Source organism: Macrotis lagotis, chromosome 1 (assembly GCF_037893015.1).
Source record: "Macrotis lagotis isolate mMagLag1 chromosome 1, bilby.v1.9.chrom.fasta, whole genome shotgun sequence".
Classification (NCBI taxonomy): Eukaryota; Metazoa; Chordata; class Mammalia; order Peramelemorphia; family Peramelidae; genus Macrotis; species Macrotis lagotis.
In genome coordinates this window covers 815,597,516-815,619,124 of record NC_133658.1, presented here as the reverse complement: position 1 = coordinate 815,619,124, position 21,609 = coordinate 815,597,516, and the positions used below count along the sequence as shown (strand labels likewise).

At 36.5% G+C, this 21,609-nt stretch overlaps 1 protein-coding gene across 10 annotated transcripts in view; it reads left to right on the top strand.

Moving 5' to 3' along the window:
* The window catches only part of SYTL2 (synaptotagmin like 2), a 137,438-nt gene that overhangs the window by 73,414 nt on the left and 42,415 nt on the right, over nt 1-21,609 (top strand). For 9 of the 10 annotated variants that reach the window (XM_074217037.1, XM_074217036.1, XM_074217032.1 and 6 more), the window contains exons 4-7: nt 6,226-6,364; nt 14,422-14,503; nt 15,820-15,934; nt 20,605-21,405. In XM_074217037.1, the coding sequence (XP_074073138.1) occupies nt 6,226-6,364; nt 14,422-14,503; nt 15,820-15,934; nt 20,605-21,405 (1,137 nt within the window). The remainder of the gene's footprint in view (nt 1-6,225; nt 6,365-14,421; nt 14,504-15,819; nt 15,935-20,604; nt 21,406-21,609) is intronic. The other variant, XM_074217034.1, reaches the window with a different exon arrangement.

The following is a 21,609-nucleotide window of genomic DNA, read 5'->3' as shown; positions in this document are numbered from 1 at the left end:
GATTCATATTCACTTATACCTCTTATATGAATCTGTTGGAATCAGGGGTTCTTAATTTGCAGTCTTTCTATCATTGGCTCAATATCTTTTTCCTGGATGCTGGGAGGAAACAGTATAGATTAGTGAAAAGAATAATGTGCTGGGAATCAGAAGATATGGGTTCTAAGTCAGGTTTTTGCTAATAATGAGCTGCATGACCTTTGACAGTTCACAAAGTCCTTTTTGGGCTTTGTCAAATGACAATTTTAAGATTCAAGGAGTCAAAAGAAAAATAAACATCTCTCTCCATTCCTACCTCTTTTTTAAAATATCAAAAGACTGAGAATTGAATAGGAGGGTCTTAAATGTTTGACTTGAACTAAGAAATCTTACAGTGGCTTTAATGATTCTAAACTGTTTGCTATTTTAATATGACACCTCTGATATATTCTATAGTAATAGCCTCCTTATTGGTCTCCCTGCCTTTAGTTGTTTTCTTTTCCAATCCATTCTTCACAGGGTTACCAAGATCATGTTTCTAAGGCATAGGTCTCCCAAGTCATTTTCCTGTTTTATAGAGGTTCCCCACTATCTCTAGGATCTGGCATGTAAAAATTTTTATACTTTGGCTCCATTTTACTTTTCTAGCCTTATGATACATTATTTCCATTCATACACTTTCCAGTGCAGCCATACTGGCCTACACACACACACACACACACACAGACACACGGTCAAAAAAATAAACATTTCTCTCTCTCTCTCTCTCTCTCTCTCTCTCTCTCTCTCTTTCTCTCTCTCTCTTTCTCTCTCTCTCCCTCCCTCCCTCTTTTAATATCAAAAGACTGAGAACTGAATAGGTTTGACTTAAACTAAGAAATCATACAGTAGCTTTAATGATTTTTTGGACCTAGAATTCTGGACTTAGAATAATTCTGGACTTAGAATTCCTTCCTTACTCACTTTTACCTCCTAGAATTCCTAGTTTCCTTTGAAAATCAGGAGCTATAACATTCATTCATAAATTTACCCAACAAATATTTATTAGGCAGAAAATAGTATGTACTAAGTACTGGAAGAGCCACAAAATTTAGAAACGGTCTATTTTTTTACCCTTATAGAGCTCATAGACATATACAAAGATAGGAGAAATATGTAGAAAAACTACAATTTTCATCTAAAATAAAGTATGATATCAAATAATGACTATTCAATTACTACTAAAATAAACTTAGTCACTTAAGTCTTTGGCCCTAACTGTGGCAGAAACAGCAAAGAGTCTTCTGAAAATGAGTGGAGAATAGTAGATTGTTTTGTTGATGCTGCTGTTGAACATGAAAATAGAAAGAGCTTCTCAGATTTGGATGGAGCTTCAGCATCCCTGAAACTAGAGTCAAGAGGAATAGATAGGTGAGTTGTGATTCAATATCCTGGGGTTCACTGCCAGAAAATTCTGTTCTCCATGGCCTATAGGTATTTATATTGATATAGAGATGTGTCAGGTAGCATGTGTTCTGGTGGACTGCTCAAAGTCTCAGATGAATAATAATGCACAAAAGGCAAAATTTTTAAACTTTGCTTAGGTCATCCAAATGATTTATCCCTGATCTGCCTGAAACTTGTTCAGAGTGAAATACAACAGTATTTGTCAGAATTTGTCTGTCCGGGGTGGCTAGGTGGCACAGTGAATAGAGCACTGGCCCCACAGTCAGGAGTACCTGAGCTTGTCTCCAGCCTCAGACACTTAATAATTACCTAGCTGTGTGGCCTCAGGCAAGTCACTTAACCCCATTGCCTTGCTAAAACAAACAAACAAAAAGAACTTGTCTGTCCAGAGGAAATTTATGCCCTTTCCTTTCTGCCCTGGAAGTACCATGCCCTTGCTATGTTCCCCACAAACTGTAGTAGTCTCCCGGGCGGACATTCATTTGAAATTAGAGAAAATGTGCTGCTAAGATACTCTTGCAACATTATATGGCAGTACTAGCCTGAGAGAGTAAACACCTGCTTGATTGGCTACTTAAAGGGTTGGGGGAAAACCAGGGACAAGGAGGGGTATTTAAGCACTTTTTTTTCTGTGAAATAAAGAGAAAACTTACCAACTTTGTCTCTCGGCTCTTCAATGTTTACCTGAATAAAATAATAGGTAAGGAATAAAGTATAATTTAGCCAGCAGGCACCTAACAATTCTTGGGTGAAGAAATGCCCAAACCATCTCAATAGTCAAATTAAATCCAGTGAACAAATTGCTATGGGTAGTGGAATCTGCTAAGGGGGTCTTTGGTATTTATTTTATGCCAGGAGAAAAAAAATGTGTTAAAAATCAAAATGAAGTGTCTTCATCACTCAGAGGAAAAAAGTATAGTGAAAACTACAACCCACTGAAGTTATTCTCTACCTTTTTCTTTTTTTATGTGGACCCCTTTATTTTAGACCTCTTTATATTATTACAGATTCTTTTAAAGGGCAGTTAGTCTGGTGAAGTTTAGGGACCCCTTCTCAGAATTCTGTTTTTAAATGCAAAAAAAGGAGATGAAATAAGATTACAAAGGAAGCCATTTTCGTTGAGCCAATAGTTATAAAAATATTTTAAAAACAAATTCATTGATTCCCTGAAATCTCTTCTCTGACCTTTATGGAATCTGTGGATCCTGATTAAGAATTCCTGTTTGGGTCATAGCATCATTGGTTTAGAACTGAAAGGGACAGAAGAAGTCATTGAGTTCAATTCTTTCATTTTACAAGATAATGGAAATTAAATGGCAATGAAGTTAAATGTCCATAGAATCATAGAATTAGAGCTGGAAGGCATTGACTTCAACTCCATCATGTTGGGAATTAGAAAAAGTTCAGAGAAGTCACACAGTTACTGTGTCAGAAATGGCAAGTCAGACTTTCCTGCCTTTGAGTGAAATTGATTTTTTGATCCCTTATGCTATTTTGACTTTCATTCAGACCATAAACAGGGAACTCACAGAGATACTAAAGGAGGCTAGAAACCTTGGAATTTACAATTATTTTCCTTTTGTTTATTAAGTGAAACAGCATAGCAGTTGTCCTCTCCATCAAGGTCTTCCCCATTCTAAGAAAACTTTTCCTTGTTCCTGACATCAGTCTATATCATGGTTCCTTTTCACAGTTATACTTCTAGAAAGAGTTGTCTTTTCTTATGACTTCCATTTCCTTTCCTCCCATTCACTCAACAGTCTAGAAACCTAGCTTCTCCCCTCATCATTCACTTGAAATTGTTCTAAGGTTACTAATAAACCCTTAACTGCTAAAGTCCTGACTTTTTTTTTCAGTCCTCTGATTGAGTTCTGTATAGCTTTTGATATTGCGTATTTCCCACCCCCACTTTCTGAACACCCTCTCCTACTTTACCTACATATCTTCTGGTTTTTCTCCTATTTACCTCTGACTATTCCATCATCAACTTCTTTAATATCATCCACATTCCATTCAGAATGTGGACATTCCCCAAGCCTCAATTTTGTCTTCTTTCTCTGTGCTCATTCAATGGATCTTTTAAGAATTCAGTTAAATAAATATATGAAGTGATTTATGTACCTAACTCTATTCTCTCTCCTGAACTGGAGTCCAGTCATGTATCCAATGCCTATTGGATATCTCTTTCTTGATGGCCCATTGGTATGTCAAAATCAATATGTCCAAAAGAGAATTCATTATCTCCTCTCCTTCCCCCCCAAAATAAGCAACATACTTCTCTTTCACATTTTCTTATTTCATTTTGAAAGTGCTACCAACCTTCTGGTCACCCAGTTTTTCCTCTTGGAGTCATCCTTGACTCCTTTCTCTGACCCTTCATACTCAAAGTAGTCAAGTCTATTGCTCTGCCTCTTGGAGTATTCTTTTCAATCACACAACCTATACCCTATTATTTACTTTGTATATATTTTGTATAAGTTTACATATGTACATATGAACCCCGCAGGAGAATGTGAGCTCCTTGAAGGCAGGTATTGTTTCATTTTTTTTTCTTTTAAACCTTACACCCAGTAACTGGCACATCATTTTTTTAAGTGTAATGAATTCCTTTGGGGCAGGCTGGTGAAGCCCTTGGATTTCTTCTCAGAATAATGTTTTTAAAATGCATAAAATAGAAAACATGATTAGAGAGAAAATTAATATATTGTGATAGGTATCAAAATACATATTTTAAAAAGTTGTAGATTAAAAATATGTATTTAAAATTTAAAAATTAGAAAAGATCCAGATTAAAAATCCCTTTAGTAGGTGCTTCATAAATATTGATTTATTGATCATACAGTTATTATATTTTGGAACTAAAATTTGGAGTCACTTGAGTCCAGGATTCCAGAGTTGAAGCAGATCATTAAAAATAATGATGATTGATAGCTTAACATTTATATAGTACTTACTATTATGTTGACACTGTGCTAAGCATTGTACAAATTATCTCATTTGATCCTCACAACAACTCTGGGAGATAAATACTATCATTATTTCCATTTTACAAATGAGGAAACTGAGGCAAAGAGAAGTTAATGACTTACCTAAGATCACACAGTTGGTAGGTATCTGGAGTATTCCTGACTCCAGGCCAAGGCTTCTATCCACTGTACTACTTAAGGGTCTTTGTCCTTTGTTCTTACATTTCAATGATACCTTTTAGTGAAATCTACAATGGCATTTTTCAGAGATTTTTGGTAGCTCAACAGATAAACTGTGATATGAAACAGTTTGTTGAATCTTATTTAGAAACCAGAAAAAATTGTGTAGATTAAAATGATTTTCATTTTACTTTCATCTGTTTCTGTCATGGTATGTTTAATTCCTAAGATCACCTGCTTGCCTGTATAAAATTTTTGTAAACTTGGGGCTACAGCAGAATTTTGCTAACTATTTTCCTTTAGGAATGAGAATTTGGTTTGAGCCTCCAGTCTCAGCTAGTCCCCCAGCATCCTCATGAGGTTTGGCTCATTAGGACAGGCATGTATAAAGAGATTAATGGGAGCTTGTCATTGATGCTTCAGAGGACCCATTTAATAGCTCAGAGTGAAAGCATACAAGTGGGTACAGCACGTCTTCGCTTGGTGAGTTTGTAAACATGGGTAGACTTTTAACTGGCTTGTCAGAGTGTCCATTTCCCTTAGGGGTTATAATGAAAAAATATTTTGACATCCTGAGATGAAAGCCTCCCAAGAGGTGTGTAGCTTCATTACTTCCTTTTTATGGCAAACCCTTGGCTGTTTCCTCTCTATTATCTTCAATCTCTCAGTGTCTTCTGTTTAAACTTTGACTTTACATGTATTGTATGATATTTTTGTTATAGATATGTATTTATTTTATTCTCCCTCTTCAATTCATTCACTTTCTATTAAGTGCTTACTATATGTTATTCATTATGGGAAATGAAAAACAAATAAGGCTTGTTCCTTTTCTTCAGAGAACTTAGAGAAGATGACATATATGCAAATGATTGTAATGTAAAATAATTTATAAGATGATAATCTAGAGCTGCAAGGGGTCTTGGAAGTCATTGAGCTCAACCCCCAGATTATACAAATGAGGTGACTTCCTCAAAGTTATGACTCAGGAAATAAGTGTTCAAGATATTTTTAAATTTAGCTTTTCCAATTCCTGAACTAATATGCTGTGATAAAGGCCAGTGAAGCTTAGTGGATGGATCCGTGTCTCGTAGATTTAAGAGCTAAAATGTATTTTGGAGGCCATTGAGAATAGCGACCCTAATTTTCCAGGTTAGGAAATGGATCATGGGGTATGGATCTGAGATGGGACTCAAGAATTGTAGTGAGGATCAAACGAGAAAGCATAATAAAGATATTTTTTAATAGCTCCATACTGAGTCTTAGAGAGGTGAAGATATTTTTTAATAGCTCCATACTGAGTCTTAGAGAGATGAAGAGAGTTATATGAGGTGACATAGCTTGTAGAGCTGGACTTTAGATATCCTGTGATGTCATGTGAGTAGTACAACCTAGGTACTCTGAGTTCTGAAAGTCAGTTCTATCAGAGGCAATTAGGCAAAGTAAGAGGAGGTAGCATGTGAAGTAGACCTCAAAATAGGGGTGAGATTTTGACAGACACAAAGAAGAGATTCCAACTTAGAGGAGACTTGCTTGGTGCAGTCAATGGCAATATCCTAACCCAGGGTCTAGGATCCTAGCTTTGCAGCTCAGGTCAGCAACTGGCCATGAATTGTGGAGATGTTAACCTTGTTGTATTTGGTGGTTCATATTTCAGCAGAACAAAGTCAGAACAGAGCAGCCAGAGTGCCAAAAACCTGGGTGAATAATGTCAACAAAGACATGCTCCTTTCCTCAGAACAGATGGGTGTCATGGAAGAGCAAGAAGAGGATATGGGCGGGCAGTCAGATTCAAGGTAAGAAAGGGCTTACAATTGGAGGAGCCAATTGTTGTCCTTTGAATCATCTAAGTGGTTGCCTGACATCTGAGATAAAAGGTGGAATAGTGTCAAAAGCTGCTACATTTGGTTGTGGAGGAGAGATCGAGAGAGAAAGATAGATAGATGGATAGATGGATAGATAGATAGATAGATAGATAGATAGAGAGCACACACACGTGTGTGTGTGTGTGTGTGTGTGTGTGTGTGTGTGTGTGTGTGTGTGTGTGTATCCCATCAAGCAATGAGGCAAAAAATGATGAGTTCCCTTGCTTCGCAGTCTTTGTCTACCTTCCACGGATTGTACAATTTATAATGATTTAGAGTAGTGATATTCTTTCCAGATTATTAATAACAGCACCTTGTCTAATTTTTGTGGATGAGCTTTGCTTGTCAAATGAGATAAAACCTATTAGGTGAAATATACATGTAGGCTGTGTTTATTAAGGGACTACTGTAAAGAGTCTTATGGGAAATGGAACTTTTTTGGGAGGGGGTAGATGGATGTGATGATATCTCCAACAAGAGATGTCAATTGTTTATTATTTTCTTTTTCTTTTTAATTTCATTTATTTAAGGCAATGGGGTTAAGTGACTTGCCCAAGGTCACACAGCTAGGCAATTTTAAGTGTCTGAGACCAGATTTGAACACAGGTACTCCTGACTCCAGGGCCAGTGCTCTATCCACTGCACCCCTTATTGATCATTTTCAATACTGTTTTGAAGATGGAAATAGTTCCTAGGTTCATGACTTTGTTTTACTGTGAATTTTGTGGAACTATGCTGGATGCTGGTTCTAGTCTTGGAGTCAAGAGAGTTCTGGGTTCTAATCATGACTCTGATATTTGCAGATACTTGCTGCATATCCCTGGTCATGTGCCTTTGATGAACCTCAGTTTTCTTACTTGTAAAATGTGGGAAAAAATGTTTGTCCTGTTATTCCATGAAGCCAATCACTGGCCGATTCAGCTTTTTTTTATATTTATTTTCTTCAAAATGAACCAATATGACTGAAGAAATGAGGATTAGAAGAAGAGCCACTCATACTTGTATAGTGCTGGCAAAATAGTAATGCTCTTCATAACAGTCTTCTGACATGCACAGTACACTCAGCAAGCATTTCTTGAGGATCAACTATGTGCTCAATGACTCAGTGGACAGAGCACCGGGCCTGGAGTCAGGAAGGTCGGGTACAAATGCAGCCTCAGATACTTACTAGTTGCATGACTCTGGGCAAGTCTCTTAACCTCTATTTGCCTTGATTTACTAGAGAGGAAATGGCAAACCAGTGTGGTCTTATGGACTGTACTGTCCATGGTGTCAAGAAGAGTTGGCTATGACTCAAAAACAACTACAATAGCAGACAACAAAAGCAAATGTGCCAGGCTCTATATAAAAGACAGCCCTTGTTGTCAAGGGAATATTTTTACCATCATTTCTTGGGTAAAAAAACTATTGGTTCAGAAAGGTTAAGCAATGCTTCTGTTTTATACAGCTAATAAATGTCTGAGTAAGGATTCACACCCAGGTCTCCTGACACCAGTTGGTGATAGATCAAGACTGGACCTGTGGTTTTATTTGGGGGGAGAACTCCCAAAAGAGGAAGCTTCACTTTAAATGCAGCTTGGCAATTTTCTGCAATACTATCCTGGAAAGTTGTCTAGAATAACTTGTCCAACATACAATGATCAAAAATGTGTCTGAGACGAGACATCTTTAAAGATCTAAGAAGTTTTCCTTGGAAGAGATCTGTTTAGTCCCAGCCAGAAGGAGGAGCAGTGGGTGGAAGTTACCGAGGCAACTATGGGCTTGGTTTAGGGGGAAAATGCTTCCTAAAAATGAGTGAACTGCCTTGAGAGGTAGTGAATTTCTCTTCACTAAATTTCTTCAGGTAAAGGCAAATATATCACATATTGGATGTGTTATTGCTGGGCTTCTTTTTTCAACTATTGAACTAAACAGACACTGAAGTCCCTTCCAATGCTAAATTGTTTTGATTCTATGAATAATAGATATAATTAAGTGAATGCATATCTTCTCAGTATGGTGTAATAGAAAGAAAACTGACCTGGGAGGTAGAAGACCCAAAGCTTCATGTCTCAGCTCTCCTGCTTACTAGTTATGCAGCTGGACAAATCTCTTAATTCTTCAGAGATGAGTAAGTTGGAAATCAAAATACAATCCTGTCTTCCTCATAAAGTTAAGATAAACCTTAAAATGCTAAAGAAATATGAGCTGTTGTCTTTGCTCCTTCAGAAAGGGTATGGTGTTGATTGTAAACCTACAAAATCCTGGCAATGTGGAAACTGGGCAGGATCAAGAACACAGGGTCTGGGTATGCTCTGAGTATGCACAAGACCAAGGGTGGGAGATTATGGTAGAGGGAAAAGGAAAACGATGTACTAAGCATTGGTTCCATGATTATGGGTCACACCCAGGCAAGAGATGTAAGAAAAACTGTCCTAGGTTTTGGAAGGTTGAGAATCATTTAATTGGTTACAGATACTTGAACTCTACCATTTTTTGAATCTTCAGTCTAATTTGTTCTATCTCTATAGAATAAACACCCCCTATTTACACTCCAAGAAAGTTGACTTGGTTCTGAATTTATAGAGTTGTAAAGGATGTCCTGGTAGCAGCATGGCAGAGGGCTCATCTGTTAGTTCTGCAAATATTAAGCAAACATGAAGAGTTTTGTGCTAGATGCTGGGAAGGATACAAAAGTTTATATGAAACAAGGTTCTTCTCTTCTTGGAATTTACAATCTAATAGAGAATAGGACAGAAATACATTATAGCCATCACAGATGCTATCATAAGAAAAGCATATGCATTCAGGGAGGTATGTGAATGTTCAGAGAAGGTGACCATTGTGGATTGTGGGGAACAGGATAAGCTATATGGAAAACATGATTTTTGAATTGAGCTCACTATTGAAGAAGAGAAAGGAACCCATTCCAAGCATTGGGGGAGAGCATAGGCAAAACCCAGCAGCTGTGAGAGCACAGAGGGCCTCTAGGGAGACAGAGTAGTCTCTACTATCTGGAATATTAAATGAATGGAGGGAGATAAAAGCAGATAGATAGATGCAAGCAAGCAATGGTCAGTCTTTCAGTAAACATTTTTTTAAAGTGTCTGCCATGTGACCCTGTATGACCCTGAGCAAGTCACTTACCCCAATTTACCTCAGTTTCTTCATCAGTAAAATGAACTGGAGAAGAAAATGGCAAAGCACTCCAGTATTTTTGCAAGACAGCCCCAAAAAGGGTCATAAATAGATGGCCACAACTAAATAACAAAATCTATATCTGAAGATATGCTTATTTATGTATGTGCTATATGTATGTAAAAGTACATGTGTAAAAACACATATATACATACATACATGCAGTAGGCAGTAAATGTATATTGTGTATTCTAAAGGCATTTATGAGTATACTTAGGATTACCTACCTCTTCCTTCCTCCATTATGATTTTCATGAGCCAATGGGAGCCCACAGAGTTGAATATTTTTGATTCAGTTGAACTCAACAAACTTTTATTAAGCACCTCCTGTATACAAGGGGTGTACTGACTGCAGGGGACAAAAGGACACTGAATCTCCATTATTTTAGGAAAGGTATGTTCTTGGTTCCCTATGCCTTTCTACCATTGTGCTTTTATACTATACATTTTCTACCAGAGGAAGGAAGTAACATGACATGGTATGAAAAAGATGAGAGATTGAATCTTGGCTTTTTTAATTTTACTGTCTGGTAACCTTTGTCAGGTCTTTCCCATTTTCTAGGCTTTAGTTTCCTTCCCTAGAGAATGAATGAGGTGGACTAGGGATCTCCAAGGTGCCTTCAGTTCTTAAATCTGTATATCATTTGGATAGGGTCATGGTATTGTGTTCATGTTGATTCTGCCTCAGTCCTTGTTTGATCTCAGGCTTCCATTTCTCAGTCTCTCATCAGTAAGTTGGGGGCAGATAGTGTAGCTGGGTTGAGTCCCAGGATGTTGGAGAATAAATAAAATTGTATATGTGCACCATTTAGCAGTTCTTCAAAAGATGGGAGTTATATAATTTCAAGACCTCATCTTTTAATTAATTATATATAACCTGATTCTGGAATGGATAAGTGAGAATATTTGTAGTTAGAACCACTTGCTCCCTGGGTGATCTTCGTAAGTCACTTTACTTTTACAAACCTCAACTTCCTTGATTGTAAAAGAATGTGGGCAAAGTGAATGAGATGGCTAACATGGTGCATTTACTCTATGAGCCTAAGAATTGATATTAAAATACCAGGCACCTGTTATAATATATGTGATTAGATAATCTCTCCAAAAGCTCTGAAGTTTGTCTCACTTCCTCCCTTTGCTCTCAGGAACTAATTCAATACCTGGTACTGAATTCCTGTGATATTGTCTCATGTAAACTTTAATCTTTGTGAAGTGGTTGTGTGAAGTATATTTGGGGAAATTTACTTTTGAACAGAGTGAATTATAATATTATTTTAATTTTTAAGATGAATTTTAATGTCATTATATATTAATATTAGCCAAAAATTGGGAGCTTAGACCATGATCCAATCACAGGTAGAATATGAAAATTTCAGGCTTGTGGGACTTCTATTTTTGAAAGATTTTATTTATTTTGTTTTACAGTTTCCCCCCATTCTTGTTTCCCTCCCCCCACCTCCACAGAAGGCATTCTGTTAGCCCTTTACATTGGTTCCATGTTATGCATTTATCTCAGTTGAATGTGATGACAGAGAAATAATATCCTTAAGGAAGAAAAATAAAGAGATAGTAAAATTACATAATAAGATAACGGGTTTATTTTTTTTTCCATTTTGAAGGTAATAGTCTTTGGTCTTTGTTCAAAATCCATAATTCTTTCTCTGGATACAGATGGTATTCTCCATTGCAGACAACCCAAAATTGTATCTGGTTGTTGCCCTGATAGAATTAGCAAGTCCATCAAGGTTGATCATCACCCCCATGTTGCTCGTACAATGTTCTTCTGGTTCTGCTCATCTTACTCAGCATCAGTTCATGCAAATCCCTCCAGGCTTCCCTGAATTCCCATCCCTCTTGGTTTCTAATAGAGTAATAGTGTTCCATGACATACATCTACCACAGTTTGTTAAGCCATTCCCCAATTGAAGAACATTCACTTAATTTCCAATTTTTTGTTACTGCAAACAGGGCTTCTATAGTGATGTCTTTACCCTTTTTCATAATCTCTTCAGGGTATAGACCAAATAGTGGTATTGCTGGATCAAAGGGTATGCACATATTTGATGCCCTTTGGGCATAATCCCAAATTAATCTCCAGAAAGGTTGAATGAGTTCCTTGTGGGACTTCTTGATACAATTCTTTCTGTTACTGGACATGTTGGTTGTCTGTCATGTGGGTCAATACTTTCCTAGCTCCTTTTCAGATTAGGAAACTTGAGATAAACAGCTTTTGAAGAATCAAATTATGTCTTGTTTATTCAAAAAGGTCACAACTGATTCTGAATCCTTTTAGATCCAACTGCCATTTATCTTTGGTTACACAACCTGAGTAACTGGGAAGTGAAAGAATCAAGGGATTGGCTATTATGGATAGCAGCAAAGTCAGAATTTAGAGTATAAAGTCAGAATATTATTCAGGTTCTGGCAACCCTTAGTTACAAAGTCTGTTTTCCCCAGTTTCTTACCTCAATTGTAAAGTAGAGGAAAAGTTGTTAGTGTTGTTCTCTATAAAGAATGAATAAGGGGGCAGCTAGGTGGTGCAGTGGATACAGCCCTGGCCCTGGAATCAGGAGGACTTGAGTTCAAATCTGATATTAGATACTTAATAATTGCATAGCTGTGTGACCTTGGGCAAGTCCCCTCTTAACCCCATTGCCTTAAATAGAGGAAATGAAATAAAATAAAAGGTTAAAAAAAGAATGAATAGAAAAATTTAAACTATTCCAAGTACCATGAAATTTCAATTTGAGAGAGGATGTTTTCTGAAGTGAATAAGAAGATTGACAGTAGGGTAGAATAATTTTTTTCATCATCAGATAAGGAAATTTCCTAATCTCAGATGAGTAACAACACAGTTTGCCCTTTTGGATAATTTTAGTCTACATTCAGAGAAATGAGTTTAGTAAAACAGGTGAGCTGTCTATGATCTGGATGATGTCTCCCTGGTTATTGGATCTCTTGATGGCTATTATTAGAGAAATCACGAAATCAAAGCTGAAGAGTGGAACTCTCTTTATTCATTCACTGTTTCATGTCATCTTTTCCAATCAGAACATGAATTCTTGGTAAACAGAGACTGCTGTTTCCCTTTTCTGTCTATAATCCTAGGGATTAGAACAGTGTCAGACACAGGTGAAAAATAATGGTTGTATTGCCAGGGACTCTGTGGAATGATGGGAGAGAGTTAGAAGATTTAATCAAGAAATAGTCCCAGCCATCATCGAGCTCATAATAGGGAGATGAGATTGTAACAGAGATGACTGTTTTACATTATAATATGATAGTGTCATATCAGATTTGAGAGTGAAAGTTCTCAGTGAGTGCTTCAGGGAAGAGGTGACATTTGAGTTCATAGGAAAATTGACTAAATCTGGAAAATACTTTGAAAACTCAACCCCCATCCCAATTTGGGGGCTTAAAAGATCTCACAAGTCCAAAATCTGTCCTTTATCCCCATCTTTAAGGGGACCTCACAAGTTTGGTCCCACAATGCTTTGCACACTATCAAATTTTGAGGAATTTAAAGAATAAGTAAGGATTTTTCTTTTAATTTAGTTTTTATGAATGTATTTTCTGTTGGGAGAGGATGTAGTAAAGTAGGAGGAGCAATGGACTTGATAGCAGTTTGTCAGTGGTTTATAGGTCTGCGAACTCAATATGAGTTTTTGTAGTATTATTGTTTAGTCAAGTAATTATGTCCTACTCTCTGTGAGTCCATTTGGAGTTTTCTTGGCAAAAGTACTGGAGTGGTGTTCCATTTCTTTCTCTAGCTTCTTTCACAGATGAGGAAACAAGATAGACATTATAAAGTAACTTGCCCAGGGTCACTCAGCTTAGTAAGTATCTGAGACTAGATTTGAACTCAGAGTTTCATGATTCCCAGTCTAGCACTCTATCCAGCTGTCCCTGAGAATCAGACATTAAAGGACTTGCAAATATTTAGCTTATAAAAGATTGGGATGGTGGCATATCTTTAGGTAAGCAAAAGGTTTATTACCTTAGGGATAGCATGAAACTAAGTAGTAAACTGGGCTTGGAATCAGGAAGATCTGAGTTCTTATCCAGCCTTAGACACTTCTAGATATGTGACCCTAGGCAAGTCACTTTAGCCTGTTTACCTCAGTTTCCTCATCTGTAAAAATGAGCTGAAGAAGGAGATGGCAAACCACTCCAGCATTGTTAGCAAGAAAATCTTAAATGGGCTATTAGAATTAGACACAATTGAAGAATTAAAAACACTACCTACTTAGGAGAAAGATTCAGTTTGCTCAGTTTGGCTCCATAGAGGGGACTCAGGAGCAGCAAAGAATGGAAGTTTCAGAGAGACAAATTTAGCCTTGATTTAAAGAAATTGGAACTATCCATGGAATAGACTATTTCAAACAGTGGATGAATAGCTTTCCTTTGATTGTAGGTATTCAAATAGAGACTGGATGACTACTAGTATAGTATATTAAATAATTTTTTAAAATTATTAAGTAGAAAATAAAAACTTTAATTAACCATCACTGTTTCCTAGTCTATACATCCCTCTACACACTGACATTTCCTTAACTCCAATTTAACTAAATTCTATATGTTCTTGGTATTTCAGTGATCATTGTCCTACCCCTGACAGATTACTTGGTTCCTTTCTCTCTTCTGTGATTCTGAATACTAGTAATAAAAATCATTTAGTTTACCATAGAAATACAGTTACTATTTTATGATCTTGCAATTAGTGAAGGCATATCAAAGACTATCTTTCTCACTTGGATGCATGATTTCTTTATGTTGGAAGTTTAATTCTCTGAATAAATATTTCTTTGTAGGACTGTTGTATCAAATCCAGCTCCTTCTATGTCAGATGAAGCCCAGGAAAACCCAGGGAAGACCTCTTTGTCTACTACAAAGGTAGATTGACTTCAGCCTTCTTAAAAAGAAGTAATGATGAGTAATATTGCTGCTCACTTTATCAAAGCACAATGAAACAAAAAATTATACAATGCTGGATAGAGTTTAATAGTTATTAGAAAGGCAACATGGAATAAGCTATACTAAGAATGCTAAACTTCAACACAGATTTGGATTCAAATCCCACTTCTGACATCTATGTAACCTGAGTAAGTTATGTGATTTCTAAAATTCAGTTTCTACATCTGCAAAATGAAAATAACAATACTTAGTACTTACCTCGGAGACTACACTGATGAGACTATAGATATAAACTTAACAAACTTTAAAGTGACATATAAACATTAGATTTTATTAGTATTATCAGGTATTTTGTGGAAGAAAAAGACTTTATTTTTTTGCTTTGGATGAATGAGTTATCTATTCTAATTCATAGAAAAGAAAAATCTGCTTTTCATGAAAATTTTTTACTTATGACTATTCAGGACAATATCCCCCATCCCAGGAGGAAAAATGACATGCTTGTTTCATGTAAATTTAATTTCCCAGTTTTCTTCCTATTATATTGTTCTTTTAATTAGAGTTAGCTTCATGAAAAGTACTTTTGATTTCTAAAATCATAGTCACAAAACTCCCTACAAACTGGGATTGTCTCTTTAGGTCCTCTTTCTTGACTAACCCTTTGGTCTGTCCCACTGAAGGATTGTTTACACTCAAAATGGTGACCTTAAGATCCTAGAAGATACTAATGTACTTTCAGAGTAATCAAAAAAAAGAAAATATTACATTTATTTTGGTTTTAGATGAATTTATTGAGAATGAATAAGCTCAGAACTATAATCTATAAGACTTGGTTTTAAATTTCAACTTCTAATTTTACTAGCACTGTGGTGATAGCTCAGTCACCTAACCCAACTAAACCTTACTTTCTTTATCTCTTAAAATTGAAATAATAATACTTAGATAATTTACATCATGAGGTTGTTGTGAGAAAATTTTAGGTATGTCAATGGATATTATTTTTAATGTCTCTTTCAGTGAAAAAAGTTTCATGATTAGAGTGTCAATTATATTTCAGAGAATTCTAAAATTTCTTAAAAATTTATATTTATATATATATAGATATTTATAATTCTTCATTAACTAAGATATTTGATTAGCCAGCATCCCTATTTCCTAATCATGCCAGGAAATAGAGAATTTATTGGAGTGGCTCAAGTGTTGAATGTTTTTGGTTATAATATATACTTACCAATAGTGAATTTCTTTTAGGTCACTTTGGAAACAAGATTAATGGACAATATTTTTTTCCTCAGCTAAGGAAGAATCCATTTAATAACCCTATGGTTCCAGGGAACAATGTGCCTTTCCAAATCCCAAATGAACCATCAGAAAATGGACGACTTGGCTTATCTCAGACTTCACAAGAAGGTAAATTTTATTTTTATAGATTGGCTATTTTTATGCTTGTGCTATGCAGATTAATGGATCTTCTCAGAATTCCTTTTGCAAAAATGGCTTCCAAAAGAGAGTTTAGATTCCTGATGTTTTTCTTGATCTCCCTTCAGTACTTGGTACTCTGACCTGAAGTAGGAGTAATTTAATCTTGGCTTTGTCCTTGAATGTATATGGACTCTTTGATTCTCTGACCTGTATCCTACCTCCATCCCCAACATCCATAAACTCATCATTTTCCCTCTGGAACCTCAATTTGGCAGTGCACAGTGAGGGCAAGCAAGGTTGAGGAGATTTAATTTGCCTGACAATTATTTTATGATATCTATATTGATGACAGAGGTAGCTATTTACAGTGGATAGAGTGTCAGGTCTAGAGTCAGGAAGGCTCATCTTTCCATGTTTGAATCTGGCCTCATACTAGCTATGTGACCCTGACTCAATGTCTGACTCAGTTTCCTTATCTGTAAAATGAGCTGGAGAAGGAAATGGCAAAGCACTATAGTATCTTTGCCAAGAAAACCCAAATGGGGTCTGACAGAGACAGACATGACTAAAAAATGACTATCAAATGAATAAAAATTTAACTTTCCAGAAAAGATGATGATTAGACTCTGTGATTATGCACAAACTTGTATGCCCTCTTCCTCACGTAGGTTGCTTTCTATAGCCTAGAACTTAAGAACCTGATGGCTGGAAGGCTCCCCAATCCATCTCCCTCATAAATAGAGACATATATTCAGAAGCAATTCTGCTGCTGATCGGCAGAAAAGTTTTGACCTTAGCCAGTTTTTACCTTGAACAACCTCATAACTTCTTCCCTTCCCTCTCCTCCTCAGTTCTGTATTGGTTCTAGGTTTATTATGAACACCTGATCAGTTTTAACCTTATTGGAACTCAAATTCTTGAGCTCATTTCATCCATTAGCCACAATTTCCCCTAGAGGCAGGGATTATAGGGATGTATCGTCATACTGGACTGTGAAACAAACTTTATAAAAAAATTCTTGTTCTTAAGAAGCTTTTATTCTAAAGTGGTTATAGAACACATACAGGTATATAATGTCACAAAATAGTAAGAAGGAAAGAGATCAGGAAAGGCTACATGACCTGTGCATTAATAGTTCTTCAAATTTGACTTAGGAACTCCCAAAATCCTTTCAAGAATCCTTGAAGTCAAATTATTTTTATAATAAATACAAAGATATTTTAATTTCTTAACCATTAAATATTGATAGATTAAAACTCCCAAAATAGAATCTCTTTAAAGCTCTTAAATATTTTGGTCTTGGGATGCTTTCATATACTTAAAAATTACTGAAGAACTACTGCACTAAAGGAAGCTAAGGGGAATTTTACAAGTGGAACTGAGGAGAAGTTAACTTTTATATAAGGGTAAAAGCAGAGAGCTTGGATATGGGATACCATGGATGGGGAGTTTCAATCCTGCTGGTTTAACTGGACCACTGCTGGAAGAGGAGGAATATGAAATTAGACTGGAAAGATGGGATCACATCCAAACTGTTGGAAGTCCTTAATCAATAAACTTTTATGAAATACTTGCTATCTGCCAGACACTTTTGCTAAGATGCAAAAAGAGGCAAAAGACAGTCTCTGCCTATAAGGTCCTTTAAGGACTTTATAATCTAATGGGGGAAACAACATGCAAACAAATAAATGCAAAGCATGCTGTATACAAGATAAATAGTAACAGAGGGAAAGCACTGGCTGAAGGCTACTAGTTAAGGAAGGGATTTTCTGCTGTTTGCTGACCTCAATCTCACATCTCCAACTGCCTTTCATCTCAAACTGGATGTCCAGCAGACAATCTTAAACTTCTAAGTACAAAATGGAATTCATTATTTGTGAAGGACATAAAGGGATCCAGGAAGGTCACTAGTCATGACAGGGGAAGAAGAACATTCCAACCATGGAGACAGCCAGAGAAAATGCTTAGAGCTTTTGAGGTTGAGTGTTTTATTTTGTAGAATGACCAGGAAGCTAGGATCAATACCTCAAAGAATATGGGGAGAGGTGTAAGTTAAAAGGTAGGAAAGGTAGGAGGGGGTGAGATGATGAAGAGCTTTGAAAGTTAGAGGATTTTGTATTTGCTCCTGAAGACAAAAAGTGGAATCTGTGACATGACATCTAGCAAGTATTTAATAGAGTTAATAAATATTTACAAAAATCACTTTAGTGGCTGAATGGATGATGGATTGGAGTGAGGAAAGACTTGTGGCAAACAGATTCATCAGTAGGCCATTGTAATAGTACAAGCGTGAGGTGATAGAACCTGCACCAGGGTAATAACAGTGTCAGAGGAGAGAAGGTAGATATTTCAGAAATGTGGTAAAGGTAAAATTTGTTTGCCTTGGGCACAGCTTGAATGTTGGGGATGAGAGACAATGACGAATCTAGGATAACTTCTAGGTTGCAATCTTGAGAGACTAGGAAGATCCTGTTGCCCTCTACTGTAATAAGGAATATAAGAGAAGTTGAGATTTCATGGCAATGTTGTTGATGGTGGGAAAGTGGAGGAGATAATGAATTCCATTTTGTATTTAGAAGTTTGAAATGTCTGCTGGACATCCAGTTTGAGATGTCTGAAAGGCAACTGGAGAAGTGAGATTGGAGGTCAGCAAAAAGTTCAGATTGAGGATTTTCCATTTTATTTATTTATTTTATTTTATTAATATTTTATTTGTTTCCCAATTATATACAGTAGTAGTTTCTACCTATCATTTTTCTATAAGGTTTTGAATTTTACAATTCCCCCCATCCTCCCTTCCCTCCCCTTTCTCCCCCACAGAAGACAGTCTGATAATCTTTACATTTTTCCATGCTACATACATTGATTGAAATTGAATGTGTTGTGAGAAAAATCATCTCCTTGAGGAGAAAATAAAATATTAGAGAGAGCAAAATTATATAGTACATAAGAAGCTTTTTTAAATAATTGAAGGTAATAGACTTTAGTCTTTGTTTAAACTCCATAGTTCTTTCTCTGGGTACAGATGGTATTCTGCATTGCAGGTGCTCTAAAATTGTCCCTGATTTGAGCAAGTCCAATAAGATTGATTATCACCCTCCATGTTGTTGTTAGGGTGTACAATGTTCTGGTTTTGCTCATTTCTCTCAACATCAGTTCATGCAGGTCTTTCCAAGCTTCTCTGAAGTACTATCCCTCTTGGTTTCTAATAGAACAATAGTAGGCCATAACATACATATACCACAATTTGTTCAGTCATTTCCCAGTTAATGGACATTCATTCGATTTCCAATTCTTTTCTACCACAAACAGGGCTGCTATGAATATTTTGTAGAAGTGGTGTTTTTACCCTTTTTTGCATCTATTCAAGAAGTCACTCAAATTTTGTGAAGGAAGAGAGAGGTGCATTTTTTAACAAGATCTCTATTTTAGAAATTTTATTTTGACAGTTGGAGAGGAGAGGGACTAGATATAGGGAAACAATAGTCTAGGCAAGAGAAAATAAAGTTTGGAATGAGGGGGATTGTTATATGAATGGAGAACTGGGGATGGATATGAGAAATATTATAGAGATAGAATGAACTTCACTTGGTCTCCATGGGATATATATGGGACTTGAGGAAAGTGAAGGGTTGAAAATCACATTGAGGTTGTATAACTAGGAGTGGTGACATCCTCAACAGAAATAGTAAAGTTTGATGGAAGGAGACCTTTGGGGAAAGGAGAAGATGAATGTGTTTTCCTCTATAAGAAGCTTTGTGAGGAGTGATAGAAAAGGCAGTGAATTTAGGGGGTCATAAGAGGAAAAAAAACAAAAAATCTCATGGTTTTCTTTCTTTTCCCATAGTCCTAATTCCTCTTGCACAAATTGACTAATATGTAAATGTGATGAATACAAATGTACTTGTACAACTTTTACCAGACTGTTCACTACCACAGAGAGGGGAGAGAGAAGCGAGGCTATTATAAAACTGTACATAATAAATTTGCAAATGGATGAATGTTGAAAAACAACCATAGCATTTAATTGGAAAAACATAGTGAAATCAATTGAATAAAAAAACAAAAAAGAAACAAACAAAAAAAGAATTTGGGTTCAGAGGACCTGGTTTTTAGGTCCACTTCAACTATTTTCTAGTTGTGTGACCTCTACAGGCCTCAGTTACCTTATTTGTAAAATGAGGGCATGGTATTAAATGATTAGTCTAGTCTCTGTCTCTCTCTGTTTCCCTGTCTGTCTCTTTCTCTCTGTCTGTCTCTCGCTTTAGTTTTTACAAGGCAATGGGGTTAAGTGATTTGCCTAAGGATGTACAGCTAGTTAATTATTAAATGTCTGAGGTCAAATTTGAACTCAGGTCTTCCTGATTCCAGAGCTGGTGCTCTATACACTGTGCTACCTAGTTCTCCCCCCCCTTTTTTCTTTTTTTAAAAATTTAAATATTTAAAATGTTTTAGCCTTCTCCCTCTCAGTTCTAAATCCAGTGTCCCACAGTGATCTTATTATTTAAAAGTACACAAAATTTTGCAGATAGGTTTGCCTTAAAATTAGGCTTTGAAATAGGAGACATTTTCCCCCAGGTACAGTGACTATACCTAGTATTTTAAGACTGCTCCTTTTTCTTATTGGGCATTTTGCTATGTTTATGCTTAATTTTCAGGTGCATTGCTTTATTCAAAGGAAAACAAGTCAACTCCATACTTTCCAGAACAAAGATTAGAGGAACCAAGACCAGTTGCTCAAGGACCTGCAGATGTATCCTCAGAGAAGCCAATCCCCAAAGCCAGGAAATTGATTAATAAAAATAAATTTAATCAACTGCCAAATGATAACGAGTCTCTTCCTAAACTGAGGGATAGGACAGACTTCTTGAACAAAAGTAATGCCCCACGAGGGATTTTGAAACGGAACTCCAGTTCTAGCAGCACTGATTCAGAGTGTTTTCGTTCTCATCACACCTTGGAAACCCGAAATAAAAATCTGCCAGCCCAGCTTGTTATTCAGGAGGGAAATTCTGAAAAGGATGATTCCCTCGAAGATGAATCTTCCCATAATCCTTTGGAACCATTAAAACATGTGAGATTTTCAGCAGTGAAAGAAGTTTCTCAAGGTCCTGAGCTGAACCATGGCAGAGAATTGGGAGAGTTTGGGCTTTTGGAGTCTGACATACCACCTATGAGCAGAATGGAAGATGCAGGTGACTTGCAGGAGCCTGGGAACAAACCTCTGTTTTCCAGATATAGACAACCAGCCCAGCAAATGAGTCCAGCCTCTGACTCTTGTCAGATTAATGAAAACAGCCCATCACCTGAGAACCCCTATGATCAAAAAACCCATCCTCAGTCAGAGATTTTAACTGAAAGACAATCATTCAGTGAGATTCCATCCTCAGAAAGAATGTCCAAAGAGACATCATCAAAAGGATTGAGCCTTGAATCAGAATTATGCAAAAACCCTGCTGGTAAGAAACTTAGTTGTTTACTAGAGTATACTAATTGCTATCTTCATATGGGTTCATTTTGGCAAAGTTAGTCCAAAAGAAGCTGATTATTTCCTTCAACTTTAGTAGTTTGGGGTGGGAACATCTGACCCATATAAGGCCTGTGAAATCATTTGTCTGGCACTTCCAGGGCAACCCCAGGTGGGTCTCAAAATACAATCAATC